The sequence below is a fragment of the Lontra canadensis genome, unplaced genomic scaffold (genome assembly GCF_010015895.1).
Source record: "Lontra canadensis isolate GAN:19392208 unplaced genomic scaffold, GSC_riverotter_1.0 scaffold1, whole genome shotgun sequence".
NCBI classification, from domain to species: domain Eukaryota; kingdom Metazoa; phylum Chordata; class Mammalia; order Carnivora; family Mustelidae; genus Lontra; species Lontra canadensis.
In genome coordinates this window covers 12,521,523-12,539,798 of record NW_022630995.1, presented here as the reverse complement: position 1 = coordinate 12,539,798, position 18,276 = coordinate 12,521,523, and the positions used below count along the sequence as shown (strand labels likewise).

Below are 18,276 nucleotides of genomic sequence, written 5' to 3'. Positions count from 1 at the left end.
TTTCCATGCACCAACTTTTAAATTTATTTTTATTTTTTATTTTTTAATAAACATATAATGTATTTTTATCCCCAGAGGTACAGGTCTGTGAATCGCCAGGTTTACACACTTCACAGCACTCACCATAGCACATACCCTCCCCAATGTCCATATCCCCACCCCCTTCTCTCAACCCCCCTCCCCCCAGCAACCCTCAGTTTGTTTTGTGAGATTAAGAGTCACTTATGGTTTGTCTCCCTCCCGATCCCATCTTGTTTCATTTATTCTTCTCCTACCCCCCTAACGCCCCACGTTGCATCTCCACTTCCTCATATCAGGGAGATCATATGATAGTTGTCTTTTCTCCGATTGACTTATTTCACTAAGCATAACACCCTCTAGTTCCATCCACGTCATCGCAGATGGCAAGATTTATTTCTTTTGATGGCTACATGGTATTCCATTGTATATATATACCTCATTTTCTTTATCCATTCATCTGTTGATGGACATCTAGGTTCTTTCCATAGTTTGGCTATTGTGGACATTGCTGCTATAAACATTTGGGCCATGCACCAACTTTTATACACAAACTATATTATAACTCCAATAAGTCAATAAGAGAAAGACAATTATCATATGGTTTCACTCATATGAGGAATACCAGAGAAGCACAGAGGATCATAGGGAAAGGGAGGGAGAAATGGAATAGGAAGACATCAGAGAGGGAGACAAGCCATAAGAGATACTTAACTATAGGAAAGAAACAGGGTTTCTGGAAGGGAGGTAGGTGGGGGTATGGGGTAGCTGGGTCGGGCATTAAGGAGGGCACATGATGTGATGAGCACTGGGTGTTATATGCAACCGATGAATTACTGAACTCTACATCTGAAACTAATGATGTTCTATATGTTGACTAACTGAATTTAAATTAAAAAAAATAAACTTCAGGGGTGCCTGGGTGGCTCAGTGTGTTAAAGCCTCTGCCTTCGGCTCGGGTCTTGATCCCGGGGTCCTAGGATTGAGCCCCACATTGGGCTCTCTGCTCAGCGGCGAGCCTGTTTCCTCTTCTCTCTCGCCTGCCTCTCTGACTACTTGTGATCTCTGTCTGTCCGATAAGTAAATAAAATCTTAAAAAAAAAAACAAAACTCCAATAAGGAAGAAACTGTACTATTTAGACCTTGGCATCCTTCACAGTCTTGCACAAAATAGGTGTACAATAACATTTTCATTAGCTAATTGATTCTCCAGTTGTGGTTAATCATAAGCAACATTGTGAAGAAAAATATGCCCACTTATGCATCTCTTCATAACTCTTTCATTATATTCTGTCTCCTTCCTTTTTTTTCTCATTTATTTATTCACTCAGTGCAATTGACAAAGAATATTCTATGTTTAAGGCACTGTGACAACACTGGATAAAAATTATTAAGCAAAAAGTTGTGGTCTCTGGACTCATAGAATAGAAGGATAGACAGTCTTGGGGCACCTGGGTGGCTCAGTGGGTTAAGCCTCTGCCTTCGGCTCAGGTCATGATCTCGGAGTCCTGGGATCGAGCCCCGCATCGGGCTCTCTGCTCAGCAGGAAGCCTGCTTCCTCCTCTCTCCCTGCCTGCCTCTCTGCCTGCTCGTGATCTCTCTATCAAATAAATAAATAAAATCTTAAAAAAAAAAAAAAGGATAGACAGTCGTCAACAAAAATACATTAATTATAAGATGTAACTACTAATATAGTAAAGTAATATAGGATAATGGCTGGGGGTATATAATGACTAAGTGTTCTCCAAGGAGGGACCTTTAAGTGATATCTGAAATATCAGAATGAATAAGCAAAAGAACAAGATCATGGGACGATCTTCCAGGGGAAGGAACAGAATGTGAAGAGCATCCAAAAAGGAGGCCAGTATGGTTAGCGCGCAGTGAGCAAGGAGGAGAGTGCAGAAATTGGAGGACTAGTCAGAACCTGAGCATTAAATTCCTTGGAGGACTTCATAAAAAGTTTGGACTTTGTGCTAAGTACATTTGGAAGCCACTTATGAAATTTTATGCAAAATAATATAGAATACGTTTTTAAAAGATCTTCTGATTTCTATGTAGACAGGATAATAGAGAGAGCCTGAATGGAGGCAAAGATTGTGGTAAGCTGCCTGTATGAGGCAACACATTAGCTAGGTCCAGGATGGAGACAGTGAATGAGAAGTAGAAACATCATTTGTGAACGGATTAAACATGAGGATAAGGGGAAATACTATTGTAGCAACTAGATGCACTGTGATGTCATTGGCTGAGTGGAAAAAATAGGAATCAGAGAGCGAGAAAGAAAACAACTTAAGAATTGGATTTAGATAAAACATCAAGATGCCTATGAGAGATCCAAGTGGGAAATGTCAAGTAGACCACCGAAGGCACAAGTCTAGGGTTTAGCGGTATCTGGGTTATCTGGGTTAGAGATTAAAATTTTAGAATTAGAGTTATTGTATATTCATCAGTACTCCTCTCCCTCTTTCTTTCTTTTTCCCTGCTAAGAGAACCATTCTTTCCTACAGGGAACTCATTCCATATGGTCTAGATGGAGCTAAATTTGCCCCTTTTCCCATCTACCACAAAGGTGACACGGATTTATTCTCTTGGTCACACTGATTAATGTAGGATTGAGGAGAAATTCCAACTTTGGCCAACTAGATTGGTTCTTCAAATTTTCCTCCAAAGACTATTATGGAAAATTGTCTTTATCTTTTTCAGTTAATACCTGGAAACATGTGAATATAGAGTAGATGTAAGCTATATCATCTGCCACGTGGAGAAAGCCTGAAGACATAGTTTGAGCCTCTGAATCCCACCATACCCAAAGTCAAATGAATCTCTAGATTTTCCCATCATCTCTCCTCCTTCCCTTCCTCCCTTCCTTCCTTCCTTCCTTCCTTCCTTCCTCTTTGACTTGTTCATTGGGTTTCTGTTACTTTCTACCCAAACTGTCTCATTTATTATGGGAATTTACAGAGCAATAGAAGAAAAAGAAGCAAAATCAGGATCATGTCTCGGATGATCTGGAGGCCTAGACCAATAGGAATTATATTGTCTCTAATCACTTACAAGCAAATAATTTTTTTTCCTCTTAAGAAATTTATTAAGAAGCTGAATTCACATACAGATGATGAATTGTGGTGAAAGAGGAATTATAGCAAATATTTGTTTGGTAAAACCGCATTTACCGGGCAAGCGCACAAATGCTCCAGCTTCTACAAGTGTTGATTGGTAACAGCTCACACCAACTCTTTTCCAGAGGCCTGTCCTTGTCTGACTTGAGCACCTTACTTATTGATGTCTGGGAGCTTGTGCTTCACTTTCCCTGGACAGCCCTTGTTGGTATAACAGAAACAGCCCAGCCCTCTCACCTCTGGGTGCAATTACCTCTATGACATAATTTAGTATTAACCTTCTGGATTATTCGGAGCATTGATTTTCAAAGTGATGCTAATGATTCATTGAGGATGTAAAAAATATTAGAACTTCTATTTATATTTATTTTTAAATTAAAAAAAAAAGTTTTCAGAGCACTGTCCCCCAGGTGGGGAATCCTACCAGGAGTGCACTAATTACCTAATGTCTCCAAGGGGAAAGTAAGGATCAGTCTGTTAGAATGATATCTAGCTCAGTGATAGTTTTAGAATAAGTTCTCAGTAATTCCTTGCTGTATTGCTTTGAATTAAATAGTCATACTTCACTCATTGATTTTAACATAATGAAAGTAATAACTCCTAGTTTAAAAAAATTGTTATCTTGTTTTAATTACTATATTAGGCATTTTTTAACTCTGCTGGAAACAATGGAGCACATATTAAAAAATAAATCCATTATTCAAACAAAACTATTCTGTGGCAAACTGTACCACACACCTGGCTCTGAGACTTCAGATGGGCCTTGAGGAAGGGAATGACACTAGAAAAAATAACTATCTGTAAAAAACTGTTGCTGAACCTAACACTGGAGCACCTAAATATATAAAACTAATATTAACAGAAATGTAGGGAGAAATAGACAGCAATAAGATAATAATAGAGAATTTCAATACTCCACTTGAAACAATGAACAGATCATCTAGTCAGAAAATTAATGCAGAAACAGTAAATTTGAAAAATGTTATAAACCAAATGGCCCTAGCGGACATGAATAGAACATTCTACCCAAGAGCAGCAGAATGCACATTTTTCTCTCAAGTGTGCATGGAACATTCTCTAAGATAGATCATATGTTAGGCCACAAAATAAGTCTCAATAAACTTAAGAAGATTGATGTTATATCAGTTATCTTTTCTGACCACAATGGTATAAAACTAGAAATCAAAAACAACAGAAAAGTAAGAAAATACACAAATGTGGAAATGAAAGAGCACATTCCTGAATAACCAATAAGTCAAAGAAGAAATCAAAAGCAAAAAATTCTTTAAAAATAAAAAGGCAAAAAATCTTGAGACAAGTGAATGTGGGTACACAACATACCAAAAACTTGAGCAATGCAGAAAAAACAGTTCCAGCAGGGAAGTTTATAGTGATAAACACCTATATTAAGAAAAAAGAAAGATCAGGCACCTGGGTGGCTCAGCTGGTTAGGCATCTGCCTTTGGCTCAGGTCATGATCCCAGCCCCACATCAGGCTCCCTGCTCAGTGAGTCGTAAACTTGCTTGTCCCTCTCCCTGTCCCCGTCCCCTGGGTTATGCTCTCTCTCACTAGCTATCTCTGTCTTTTGCTCTCAAATAAATAATCTTTAAAAAAAAAAAGAAAATCTCAAATAAACAACCTAACTTTATACTTTAGGAAACTAGAAAAAAAAAACCCTAAGAACTAAGGCCAAAGCTAGCAGAAGGAAGGAAATAACAGAGCAGAGCAGAAATAAGTGAAATAGGGACTAGAAAAATAATAGAAAAGGTCAATGAAACTAGGAGTTGGCTTTTGTAGAAGGTAAACAAAATTGACAAATCTTTAGTTAGACTAAGGAAAAAAAAGAGAAGATGCAAATAAAATCAAGAATGAAAGAGGAGACATTACAGCTGATACCACAGAGATTAAAAAGGATGTTAGGAGACTGCTATGAACAATTGTAAGTCAATAAATCTGATAAAATAGAAAAAATGGGTACATTCATTAAAACATGCAATTTATCAAAACTAAGTTATGAAGATAGAGGAAAACTGAAGAGACTAAAAACAGAAAGGAAATTTGAATAAAGAATCAATAATCAATAATCTTGCAATGAAGGAAAGTACAAAATCAGATGGCTTTACTGGTGAACTCTACGAAACATTTCTTGAACTGATACCAATTATCTCAAACTCTTCCAAAAAATTGAAGAGGGAAGAAATACTTCTAAACTCATTTTATGAGGCCAGCATTACCCTGCTACCAGAGCCAGATAAGGAGACTACAAGAAAAGTACAGGCCAATATTCCTGATAGAATATTGATGCAAAAGTCCTAAAAAATACTAGCAAACCAAATTTAATAGCACATAAAAAGATCACACAACATAATCAAGTGAGATTTATCCCTGGAATGCAGGGATGGTTCAACATAAGTACATTAATAAATGTAATACACTACATTAACAGAATGAAGAATAAAAATCATATGATCATCTTAATGGGGACAGAAGCATTTGCTAAAATTCAACATCCTTTACTGATTAAAAACTCTTAATAAATTAGGCATGTGCCTTAACATAGTGAAGGCCATATACGACAAGTCCACAGCTAGCTAACACACTCAATGGGAAAAAGCTGAGGAAAAGTTTTCCTTTAATCAGAAACAAGACAAGGATGTACATTCTCACCACTTCTATTTAACCCAGTGTTAAAAATCTCAGCCAGAGCAATCAGGGAAGAAAAACAAATAAAAGCCATTCAAATCATAAGGGAAGAAATAAAATTCATCTTCCTTTGAGATGGAGGACTTCACTGTGATTATGATGGCCTATGTGCTTGGCTTTGCCTACATTCCAAGGGGTACAATAGAGCACATGATGCAGAAACTCTCATGGCAGTTCAGTGGTGCCAGGAAAAAAGAGAACCCGCCAACTCAGAGCTCTGAAGTCCACGGTCTGGTGCCTTTTTCCACATAGCCCCTGCAGTGGCCTGAAAAGCGCAAAGAAGAGGCTAGGGCTTCTCCTACATGGACACCCAGGATGAGGCAGCCAGAGCTGATGAGGAGCTACTGTCAGGGTGCATGTACTCTTGGAGGTGTTCCCCCTTATTCAGTGGAGAAGACCCAGTGGGTGCTGGCCAAAGTTCAGGGAGACTTGGAAGAAGTTGTGCAAATGCTGGTAAAGGGGAAGGAGGAGGGGCCTCCAGCTTGGAATGGCCCCAACCAGGACCTGCCCAGATGCTTCAGAGGCCCTTGAAAAGATGAACTAAAGTCCTTCATCCTGCAGAAGTACATGATGGTGGGTAGGACAGAAGATCAGAAGATTTACCAGTCCGTGGCTCCCATGGAGGTCCTCAAGAAGCTGATCCAATACATCAACAATCAGGTAATAAGCACCAAAGTGGTTTAAAGATGTGCAGAACCCTGAGGCCAAGGAGATGAAGGTCACATACATCAACCTCAAACTAGCCAGGAAGTACCATTTCCACTGGAGGCATTCACCAGAATCTATCAAAGTCTCCTAGGGTCAGATCCTAGAGGAATATAGAAGCCCTATAACCCCACCCAGGACCTGCCCTAACTCCTATCCCCCTTCTTTACCCTGCTTTCTATTCCTTGCCCCACAGTGTTAACTTCCTTTGGGAGCTGCCTGTGGAACAGTAAAGGTGGCCCTGAGCGTGGGTGGGGACAGGGGAAGTAAGGAAATTGGCTTCATAAAAGGAAAGTGAAAGAGAAAGAAAAAATTTACAGTTAAATAACATAAGAGAATCTTTCACATTTTTGAGAACGTATTACCTTAACAGTCTCTGATGATAAAAAAATAAAAGGTCAATAAATTGTCATCATAAAAGATATTGGAACTAACCAGAAAACCCCTACTTGCTTATTATGTACAAATCCACATTGCATAAAATTTTAATTGTATTCATTGCCCTTTGAGAAATTTGAAGTAGAATGAGATATAGTAAAGAAAAAGGAAAATAAAATATTCAAGTATTTGGAGGTACTCTTATGGAAGGACATTTTGTTTTGATTCTAAAAACTAGTAGTTAATTTTGAAATGGTAAACTTTGATTATATGCAAAAAGATTTTTGTTCAAGATGGCCAATTGACTATATATTCTCTCTTTTTGTGAAAACCCATTACAATTATATTAAAGGTATGAAAATGGAAGTAAATCTGTAACACTGACAAAAACCAATAAGATTTCTTTAGTAGATGACAGATTTAATTCTTTTCCTGAACTCAACAAGTGAAGTAAAATAACTGATAAAATACGATGGAGGAGGTCACAGGCTGGAAGAGGATTTTTCACCCTCAGCAATATTGACATTTTGGGCCAGATAAGTCCTTGTTGTAGGGAGCTGTCCTGTGACTTGTAGGGTGTTTTTGCAGCATTCCTGGACTCTAGACACTAGAGGCCAGGACCACTCCTTCCAGTGTGACAGCCAAAAAATGTTTCCAGGAATTGCCAAATATCTTTTGGGAGAAAAAGCTGTGAACCTCTGGACCAGACAATGAGTCACAGAAACACAGCCAAGAAGAAAGTCTATCTGCCCTAAAAACTTTAGGAGAGACTCAGCACTTAAAAATACCAAATACAAAAGAGAAGGGGCATGAAAAGAGATTACAAAAGCCAGTAATATTTCGATACACCAATAAAAACCAGTAAGAAAATGTTCTTTAAAAAGATACTGATTAACAATAACAATGATAAAAAAGAGCCTCTAATATTACATTTAACCAAAGATGAACAAGGCCTTTAAGGAAAATATTTTAAAGTTTTAGTGAAATACAGTAAATATGTATAAATAAACAAAGATGTCAATTATTTCTCTAGACCTCCAGATTTAAAGCATGCTAAATAAAAATCCCAATATGAAGGCATGCATATATGTATGTGTGTGTATGTGTATTCCTTGATATGGAAGAGAAAAGGGTCAAGAATAACGAAGACATACCTGGAGAAGATGGTGATAAATTCAGGTCAACTAGGTTGAAGGGTGGCCCCCTAAAGAGAAACATCTATCTGGGAACATGTGAATGTGACCTTATCTGACAGAGTCTTTGCAGATTCTATGTTAAGGATCTCAAGATAACAACAATGTGGGCTATCCGGGAACATCCTCAGTCTAATGACACTAATCTCATAATCCAATGTCCTTATTGGACTGGAGAAACACAAACATCCTGAGATGGAGAATCTCCATCTCAGGATGGAGACAGAGATTGCAGCTATGAAGCTATGTGCCAGGGAATGCCTAAAGTTACCAGAAGCTGAAAGAGGCAACGGAAGAATCTTCCCTAGTGCCTTCCAAGGGAGCCAGCACTGTTGATATTTTGCTTTCATATTTCTGGTTTCCATAACTGTTAGAAAATAAATTTCTATTGTTTTCAGCCCCTAGTTTATGGTAATTTGGTACAACAACACTAGGAAACTAATACAACAGGTATCAACACTTATTGTGAAACTATAGAGGATAAAACATTGTAGCATCGACACAGTGGAAAAAAAGCTGATCAACAGAACAGATTAAAGAGCAGGGCAACATACTGATTCACACACGGAAACTTGACCTGTGGCAGAAATGGCATGGCAGATCAGGCAAGAAAAGACTGACTGTTCAACCAGTGGTACTAAGAGAAATGTTTATTCATATAAGGGGAAAAAATGAAATTAAATCCTTAAGTCAAACGCATATGCAAATATCAATTCTATGTAGAATAAAGAAGACTTAAATGCAAAAAGGAAAAATGATTTTTTTAAGACAGTGATATCAGGGTCAAAAAGGATTTCTCACACAAACACAAAGAACACTAATAATAAAAGAAAAGAATGATGTATATAACTATACCAAAATTCAGAACACCGTTCATTAAAATATTACAAAGAAAATGAAAAGCCAAGCCACAAAATGGAAAAAGATTCATTTCTCAAAAGGAAGCATTCATTTCCCAAAAAATGTTTCTCTTTTTCCCAAAAAATGTTTCTGAGAATAAATTAAAAGACAAAATTATAAAAGGAAATGGACATATTACAGTGTATGTTCAGTAAAAAGATAAAGAAAAAAAAGAAATAGGCAAAAAATAAAGAGTACCTATCTATAAAGGACAAATGGTTGATAACCACTGATGAACATTATTAATAATAGGGAAAATGTAAATTAAATTCACAATGAGTTACTACTGTACATATATACATACATACATACATAAATACATACCAACCAGTTTGGCAAAAGTCAAATTTGTAGAAAATTTTGATGAAGAGGTAGGGCAACATGAATTCATTTCCTGCTGGTGTTGGTGCAAATGTCTACAAACCCCCTGGAAAACCATTAATCAGAATCTGCTAAAACTGAGTCTGAGCAAAACCTATGACCCAGCAAATCATCCGCTTGGCTTATGACCTGGGAAGGCTCTTGCACATGGATAGGAGTGCATGCAATAATCTGCAAGGATGTTAATTAGCTGCATTATCATAATTATAAAAGTGAAAATAGCTGAAATATTTGTCCACCTTAGAATGAATTAATAAATAGTAGTATATTCTTTCTAGGACATTCTACACAGAAGTGAAAATAAATGATGTAGCTATAGTTGCATGCATCAGAATGGGAAAACCTCAAAGAAATAATGTTGAGTGAAATAATGAAGTCACAGAAAGAAATAATATGATTATATTTACATAAATTTCAAATGAGGCAAAATTATATAATATGCTATTTGAGTATGCATACCTTGGTGATAAAACCACAGAATGATTTAATCCAAATTCAAAACAGTTTTTAACTACGAAGAAGAGAGGAAAAAGAACATATAACAGTTTCCTAGGTACTGGTAATTTCTGCAATTTGGTGGTGGGTTCTTGGATATATTCACCTTAAATGTCTTACGCTCTTTCTAAAGTATAGTGATACGCCAACAAAAATGAATGAAAGAAAAAATACCAAGACACCATTACAAAATTTTAGAAAACAAAAAGGAGAGTACAAAAGTTTCTAGAGAAAGAAGAGATTACTTAAAAAGAAACACAACTTCTCGTATAATGAGTAATAAATATAATGAGTAATAAAAGTGAACCAAAGCTTCAGGTGGTCTGAGGGGAAATGATTTTCAATTTAAAGGTTCACATTCAAACTGTCACTTGAGTGGACTGTAGAATAAAAGATTTATTCAACATAAAATAATTAAGAAATGTTCTCTCCCATGCACTTTTTCTTTAGGAAAGGGCTCGAGGACATAACCCACCATTATCAAGGAAAATATGAGATGCAGGAAGCAATGGCTCACACACACTACAGCAATCCTGTTTGGACCCAGGTTACCTCTCTAAAGGGGACCTAGAAAGCAACCAGTTCAAATTGAAGCTGAAAGCATAAAGTTTTGAGAAAGAAGAATTAAAGAAACAGTAAGACTTTGGACATATCTGAGGATATAGTAAAATAACAGAGGACTTAGAATAAATGAACGAGTTCTATTCAAAATTGCTTTGGGGAACACTCTTGTGCAGCAACATTATTGTAAAAAACACTGTTTTGTTAAAGGACAAGCACTATTTAAATAGCTATGGAAATGAAAATGCTATTCATTGCTTTTCAATATTTAGAATCAACCCATATGAAGATTAAATGAATAAAATGAAGTACTTTCCTACATTGTTAATAAGTCAAAGAAAGGAAAGTACAGTGAGTGGAGGGTTGAAGTGCTAAAGTCATCTTTTAATTGAGCTAATAAATAATTATACTAATTCAGTCTTCTTTCTATAGAGCTATTCCTTCATTGTTCCAGAATAACTCTCCGAAGCTTTAAGGAGTACACTCTAGGCTAATATACTGGGTTTTGCTAGACAAATCTATGGTCTCCATAGACATGGTTTTCATGGGACAAAAATGGAAGATTATTCTATTTGACTTTCTGCTATGATAGGTAAAGATTCAGTTTGCTAATACACTTTGAAAATTAGAAATGCCTTGATAAATGCACAGTTTTCAAGGGAAACCATGAGAGGCATAAGTAGATTTGAGATTGACATTTAAAATCTTAGATGCGGGCACCTGGGTGGCTCATTCAGCTAATTGTCTTTATCTTGATTTTGGCTCAGGTCATGATTTCAGGGTCATGAGATCCAGTCTGCACTGGACTCCATACTGGGCCTGGAGCCTGCTTATGAATTTCTCTCTCCCTCTGCCCCTCCCTGCCCCAATCTCTCTTTCTCTTTAAAAAAAAAAATTACAGGTGCATATCGTGTATGTGATGCTTTACATGCTTTTTAAAACATAAGTAAGAAAATGATAAGGCAAACATGGAAATCATATATTCTTATGTTAAAAAAGTTGAAGGAAAATGAACCAGGACATTTTGAAAATCAAGAATTAAAAATAGGAAGCACATCTGTTTCAACCAACACTTTTCTTGGTTGCTAATTAGTAGCCTACTCTAATCTACATATGTTTAATGGTATATTACTTTATTCTAAATATTTTACATATATTAAGTTATTTAATCCTCACAACCATATGGCTTAGATATTATCCACATTTTGCACAAGAAGAGTTTGAGGCATGGAGAAACTAAGTTCTTATAGCAACCACACTGAAAGTGAAACAGAAAAACACGTGAACTTTTAAAATTTCTATTAGGCTTACCATTCTCTCAATCTGATGACTCCTTTCTATAAACTCTCTTGAGCTTTTCATTCCGTAATTTTCTTTGTATTTTATATTTGTGATTTTAAAAGAGGCAAGGTAATAGAATGACTTATCATCTGAAAGGCAAACATAAATAAAAGATCCATGCTTAAATATAATCAGTTTCTAGTTTCCCAACCCCAGGAAATAGGTTAACTATAGTGCAGTTTATTTCTTCTTGGTACAAAAGTTATTGTGGACATTTTTCAAACATTTTGTAATTGTATCATTGTACCCAGCTAAAATAGAAAATTCAGGCCTCCAAGTACACTTTAGAATTTTTTTTTACAGTGTTTATGCATATCAAAATTTTCATACAATTGGACATGCAAAATGAAAAATAAATATTGAAAGCAATTGCTGAAAGTCATGTAAAAATGATCAATTTCCTCAAAGAACTGTAACATAGATTTATCTTAGGTAAGCTGTGTTATGAAGATATACTGAACAGGCTATCAGTTTTCTCTATGCTGCTAATAAATATTAGTATTCATTGTTTTCACTTTTTGCCTATTCACTTCTTAATTCTCAGCAGTCTACTCTTGACATACCACTGAAACTTCCGTTGTCAAGGACAACAGTTGTAATATGTAATAGCTACCTTTTTTAGGGTCTTTTTACTTTTCTTTTTTTAAAATCTTGATTGTTTTTCAGCCTTAATCATATTCCCTGAAACCCCATTTTAGGCTTTGTGGACCCATATTCTAACTTTCTTCCTCTCTGGCCAAACTTTTTCAGTGACCTTGGAGAACTCTTTATTTCTACTACTATCCTTAGCCACCCACTGTTCAATCCTTGCTCAGGTCATGTAAATAACCCCTTTTGGGTGAGCCTAGCAGGGATGTCCTCAACCATCAATTATTTGTTGATATTAAAAGATCAACTAGGTTGGTGTACGTGGGTGGCTCAGTTGGTTAAGCACCTGCCTTCAGCTCAGGTCATGATCCCAGGATCCTGGGTTCAGGCTCCCTGCTCAGTGGGGAGTTCACTTGTCCTTCTCCCTCTGCTCACCCTCTCTGTCTCTCTCTCAAATAAAATCTTCAAAAAAAAAAAAAAAATCAACTGGGGCACATTCACATTTTCAAGAGTTAATGTGAACAAATAGTAATTCCAGTTGGGCAACACCAAACAAAAAGTGATTAGGACCCCTCCACCAACAGGAGTGAGGGGAGATTGGTAAAGAGAAGATGCAGAAACAAATCAAAGAAATTATTTGATTGGCTATAGCTTAAGCAGCTGCCTTATATTGGTTTTGGAAAAAAAATATGAAACTTGGTACATGGTGTGATTTGTCTTTAAAGATTAAGATTTTCACTCTTCTTTCTCATTTTAAAGCTTTATCAGTTTTAAAAATTTTTATTTATTTGAGAGAGAGGGCAAGAGAGGAGAGAGAGAGAGCACTAGTGGGGGTGGGGGCAGAAGGAGAGGGAGAAGCAGAATCCCAGCTGAACAGTGATCTTGATCCTAGAGTCATGACGTAAACTGAAGGCAGATGCTTAACTGACAGAGCCACCCAGGTGTCCCAAAACTATATCACTTTTTAGATGTGTCTATCCATGTAATAATGTTTGTTGCAAGTCTCACTGGCTGGAACTATGTAACACTCAACTCAATACTGGAGCAAACAATAATTTAACATCAATAAGAGATAAGTAATTAAAATTTTAATATCATGCAAATAGTATTTTTTATACGAGAGAATTTCAAGATATTAAGTCATAGAGCACTTAGCATTAGGCAATAGAAATGTGACCTGGATACTTACCCTGAACAACAAAATGCGTAACAATACCAATTGCAATTCCTATGATTGCTACAATTGCCAAAGTGAAAAGAGCTAGACGTATAGGATCCCAAAACTGCTGTCTTCTTTGATATTCAACTCGTGGGTAATCAGCTTCTGAAAATTCAAGTGGTCTGTGATAATAGAAACATTAAGAAAACAATAAGAAAGTCATTATGATTCCACTTTATGTCCACTTGTTACATTCCTCTAAAAATATAGTTTATACTGCTAACTAATAATAGGATACTTAGATCTTGAAAAGAACACAAGGATTTAATTTGTATACACTTTCCCAATACCCCAATCACAGTACAAATTTTGGTTAAAGTTCTACTGATACTGACATTCAAGTGAGAATATCTTCCTATGGCATTTTGTCTGACATATTAGCAATTTGATATTTGAATGGTGAAACACAAAGATTAAGTTATTAAAAAGGTAATTTATAAATAACATTTTCATATTTTAATAAGGGAGTTTCTAGCAACAGAATTATACAATAATCTCATCAATTCTACTTGATTAAAATTTTTAAAAAACCTTTATATGAATACTTTTTTAATGACCTTAAGAATTTTCTTAATGATTTCTTTTAAAAGTAGCAACATTACTTTTTTGAAGACCTGATTATGGTTCTTCATATTTTATTAGTACTCCCAATGAAATCAGAAATTGTGAATTGTACTTGATAAGACTCCAGTCCCGAAGAAGACTATTTCCATTTGACTTTTACCTATCCCTACTCACGTACTATCTCCCCACTCAAAATATCTTGTTATTAAGATTATCAATCTTTTGATTATTTATTAATCAAAATTTATTAACTTTATTTTCCAAATAACAGAATAACATTCAGTGTTTAATATCATTCAAGTAAGATAATTTATGTTTTTATATTTTTAATCTTATTTAACAATACTTATTGTAAACTTATTCATTAAATGAGATAATAGCATTCTTAAGATGGTACCTACCACACTACAACAATGTTTCAGGAGCAGTTCAGATGCCCAGAGATACAAAAATTTTAAGATATACTTTTTGCTTATTGGAAACTCAACTCTTTCATAAGAGGATACAGATGTAGAATCAAGTAATTAATATATAGTGTGAAATGTGCCAAAACAAAACTTGATGCAGGAATAGAAAGCAATTTACTTTTTGGAGGTCTGTGTCAGGATGTTTTATCAGGTGACATGATTAAACTTTGAATGTTAAAAGTTCTCCAGGCATAAAAAAGGAGAAAAGAACAGAAAAAAATTACCATGTGCAAAAAAAGGGGGGGGGTGCTTAGGATGTGAAATGGTATTCATTACTAACATAGTAGTCCCCTTTTATTCCCTTGGAATATGTTCTGAAATCCCCAGTGGATGCTTGGAATTGTGAATAGTGTGAAACCCTGTTTTTTCCTATACATACATATGTAAGATAAAGTTTAATTTATAAATAAGGCATAGTAAGAGATTGACAGTAATAATAAAATAGAGCAATTATAACAATATACTGTAATAAAAGTTATGTATATATGATCTCTCTCAAAACATCTTACTGCACCATGCTCATTCTTCTTCTTGTGATGATGCGAGATGAAAAAAATGCCTCTGTGATGAAATGAAGTGAGATGAATGATACAAGCACTGTGACTAGCATCAAGCTACTACTACCTTCTGCCAAGTCAGAAGGAGGATCACCTGCTTCAGGTAGACCATAGGTAACTGAAACCACAGAAAGTCAAGTCTCTGATAAACAGGAAGTGTAGGGGGTGGTACTGTAATTAGCACTGGGAGTGAATATATAAAATACTGCTTTTGCCCTTGAGGAATTTGTGGTCTCGAAAGTATGTGCATGATTGCATTCTTTCTCAGCACTACTGTACTAGAAAGAGGATATGCTAAGGCTGGTGGACTGATTGGGTCATGAGGAGTCCCATAACCCAAAGTAAAAAGTTTGAAATTGACTCTGCAGAAGACAGGGCGCCAATAAAAGCTGTAATCAGACTGAGAATTTAGGATAATCATAGGATGGGGATTAGAGCAGGAGTGCAGACAGGAAGTCCAGTTTAAAGGTTATTTTGAAGGTGCAGGAGAAAGATGGTGAGGATGATGAGGACCTGAGTCAAGGCCAAAGCAGTGGGGTGGAGAAGAGATCGATTTAGCTCCAATCCTTGACTTTTGTTGGCTGTTTACTTAGTTGTGGGACAAGGAAAGGATTAATGGCTCCCTTGTTTTGATGTCTAGATAAGTGATTGTGCCTCCTGGCAAGATGAGAAGGATTAAAGGAAAAGACAGTGATTTCAATTAGACATCAATGTTGTTAATAATGACCAATGTACTATCCTTACACTTGGGTCTGAGCCAAATGGAAAGTACCCATTTAATGCCTTTTTCTCTTTGACTTATTTTATTTCAGTTGTGTCACTGACACCTGTTTGCATGACTCTAATAAAAGCAACTGTTAAAGTTGACACCACACAGCCCAGAACAAACAAAAATTTATTAGTATCCCCATATACAATACCTCCTTCCTCACCCTAATTGAAGTCTCCATCTACAAAACCTGTGGTATTAAGTATTCTTGATTATTTAGTTTGTGGATATTTTGGTTGTCACTTTTTTTTCCTCACTTCCTTTTTTTCCTAAGTTTTGGCGATTTGGTTGTTTTTATCTGAGCCCTTCAAGATGCAAAAAAAAAATGACAAGAATCAAATTCTGTCAAATTTGGGGGGTTATAGACACACAGTAAGTCATGATAACATTGCATCATGGTAAAGAAGATTTTTTTACTCCTGACATAAATGTTGCTGTTCTTTGAATACATGAAAGATGAATGAGAGGAACACAGTCCAGACCCTAGACCCGAATAATCATTTGCATACAAAAGCTAAATAATTCTGAGATGCAACTGTTGGTTCCAGTTCAAGATGGCGACCCAGGAGGATCCTGAGCTCATCTCCTCTCACGGACACACAGAACCTATAGCTACATATGGAACAATGGACTCTGAAAAAACCTGAAAACTACTTCTCAGAAAGTGAGAAGGAAACCTCATGGAAGTGGGTAGGAAAAGCTGAGATATAATCTCACCATAAACCACAACCCTGGCATGGCGACCCACCACTGGGAGGGAATGCAAAACGTGGAGCTTTTTCTTGAGGAGCAAATGGTTTGAATCCCACACTGAGCATCCCAACTTTTAAAACCTGAGAGAGGAGTCTCCAAAACATCTAGCTTTGAAAATCAGCCAGGCTCACCTTGACAAGACTCATGAGTTTGTAGCAAACAGATAATGGCTCTAAAAGAGCTCCCTGGGGACTTCTCCGCTCCAGAGACCAGCTATTTCATTCTCATGATTTAACTCTGGTATATAAAGCAGACTAAGTACATTATCCCAGACCAAAATGATGTACATAAAAAGTTCAATCTTATACCTTTCTCTGCAGACAGCCTCACAAATGATATGATGAAGAGAACAAACATAACCTCTAATACAGCCCCCCTACAACATGCCACTTGTGTAGAATTAACAATTAAGTCTCAGAGCTATGTCTTCTTTTAAAGGCAGTTTCTTTGATGATAAGCACTGTAGTCATACCTAAATAAATAGGTGAGAAAGCTTGCTTCCTCTCAATAACTAGTTGTACTTAGCTCTAAGATTATTGTATAGAAGATGGCTGACTTTTGGACATATGACACTTCTCAGAGAGTTCAGTCTTAAACTTTAAGGAAGTTTATTTAAGCAACTGGAATTGAGTTGCTTTTCCCCAGTTTCTTTTACAGAACTTTTCTTAAAATAGAGACTTTTATAGCAGATAAATTGTGGTTCTAACTAGCATAATTTAAGCAGAAGTATGCAGAAGAAAGTAGTTCCCCTTTATTATATATCCGCACATTAAACGGCATGTGTGTTTCTTATGTTAAATTGTAAAAAATGAAGATAGTCTATTTGTGCCTAAATTATTCTTTTTTTTTAAAGATTTTATTTATTTATTTGACAGACAGAGATCACAAGTAGGCAGAGAGGCAGGCAGAGAGAGAGGGAAGCAGGCTCCCTGCTGAGCAGAGAGCCCGATGCGGGGCTCCATCCAGGACCCTGAGATCATGACCTGAGCCGAAGGCAGAGGCTTAACCCACTGAGCCACCCAGGTACCCCAGTGCCTAAATTATTCTTATTCCAGAATTCTCAAAATTAATCCATTTGTATCCTTTTAAAGAGTTAAGTTGAAATTTATGTAAGCGGGGACACCTGGGTAGCTCAGTTGGTTAAGCATCTGCCTTTGGCTCAGGTCATGATCTCAGGGTCCTAGGATGAGTCCCATGTTGGACTCCCCACTCAGGGGGAGCCTGCTTCTCCCTCTCCCTTTGCCTGAAGCTCCCCCTGCTTGTGCTCTCTTTCTCCTTCTCTATCAAAATAAATAAATAAAATATTTAAAAAAAAACATATGTAAGCATATATGGTTCAGGTGGACTGTACCAGTCACAAGAGGGCACTCACATGGTAAGAGATACCCCCAAGCTAGAGTAAAACTTCCTTAATCACCAAATACAGCTACTGGACATTATTGAGATGGAATAATTAAAAGAGTCAGATGGCAAAAGAATTAATTTTCAAGTTCATAATTGGGATTTATAGTCTGCCTGTCATTTTGCTTGGTATAACTTAAGCCATTAATTTGAGACACTTTGC

General features: G+C 36.4%; 1 protein-coding gene and 1 pseudogene across 1 annotated transcript in view; one reads left to right on the top strand and one right to left on the bottom strand.

Annotated features, from left to right (window-relative positions):
* TMPRSS11F (transmembrane serine protease 11F) overlaps positions 1 to 18,276 on the bottom strand; it is a 95,102-nt gene that overhangs the window by 20,677 nt on the left and 56,149 nt on the right. Inside the window, exons 3-4 of the mRNA XM_032864317.1 lie at positions 13,573 to 13,724; positions 11,766 to 11,884 (exon numbers count right to left, since the gene is read on the bottom strand). Of these exons, the coding sequence (XP_032720208.1) occupies positions 11,766 to 11,884; positions 13,573 to 13,724 (271 nt within the window). The remainder of the gene's footprint in view (positions 1 to 11,765; positions 11,885 to 13,572; positions 13,725 to 18,276) is intronic.
* On the top strand, positions 5,911 to 6,640 carry LOC116871285 (annotated as a pseudogene).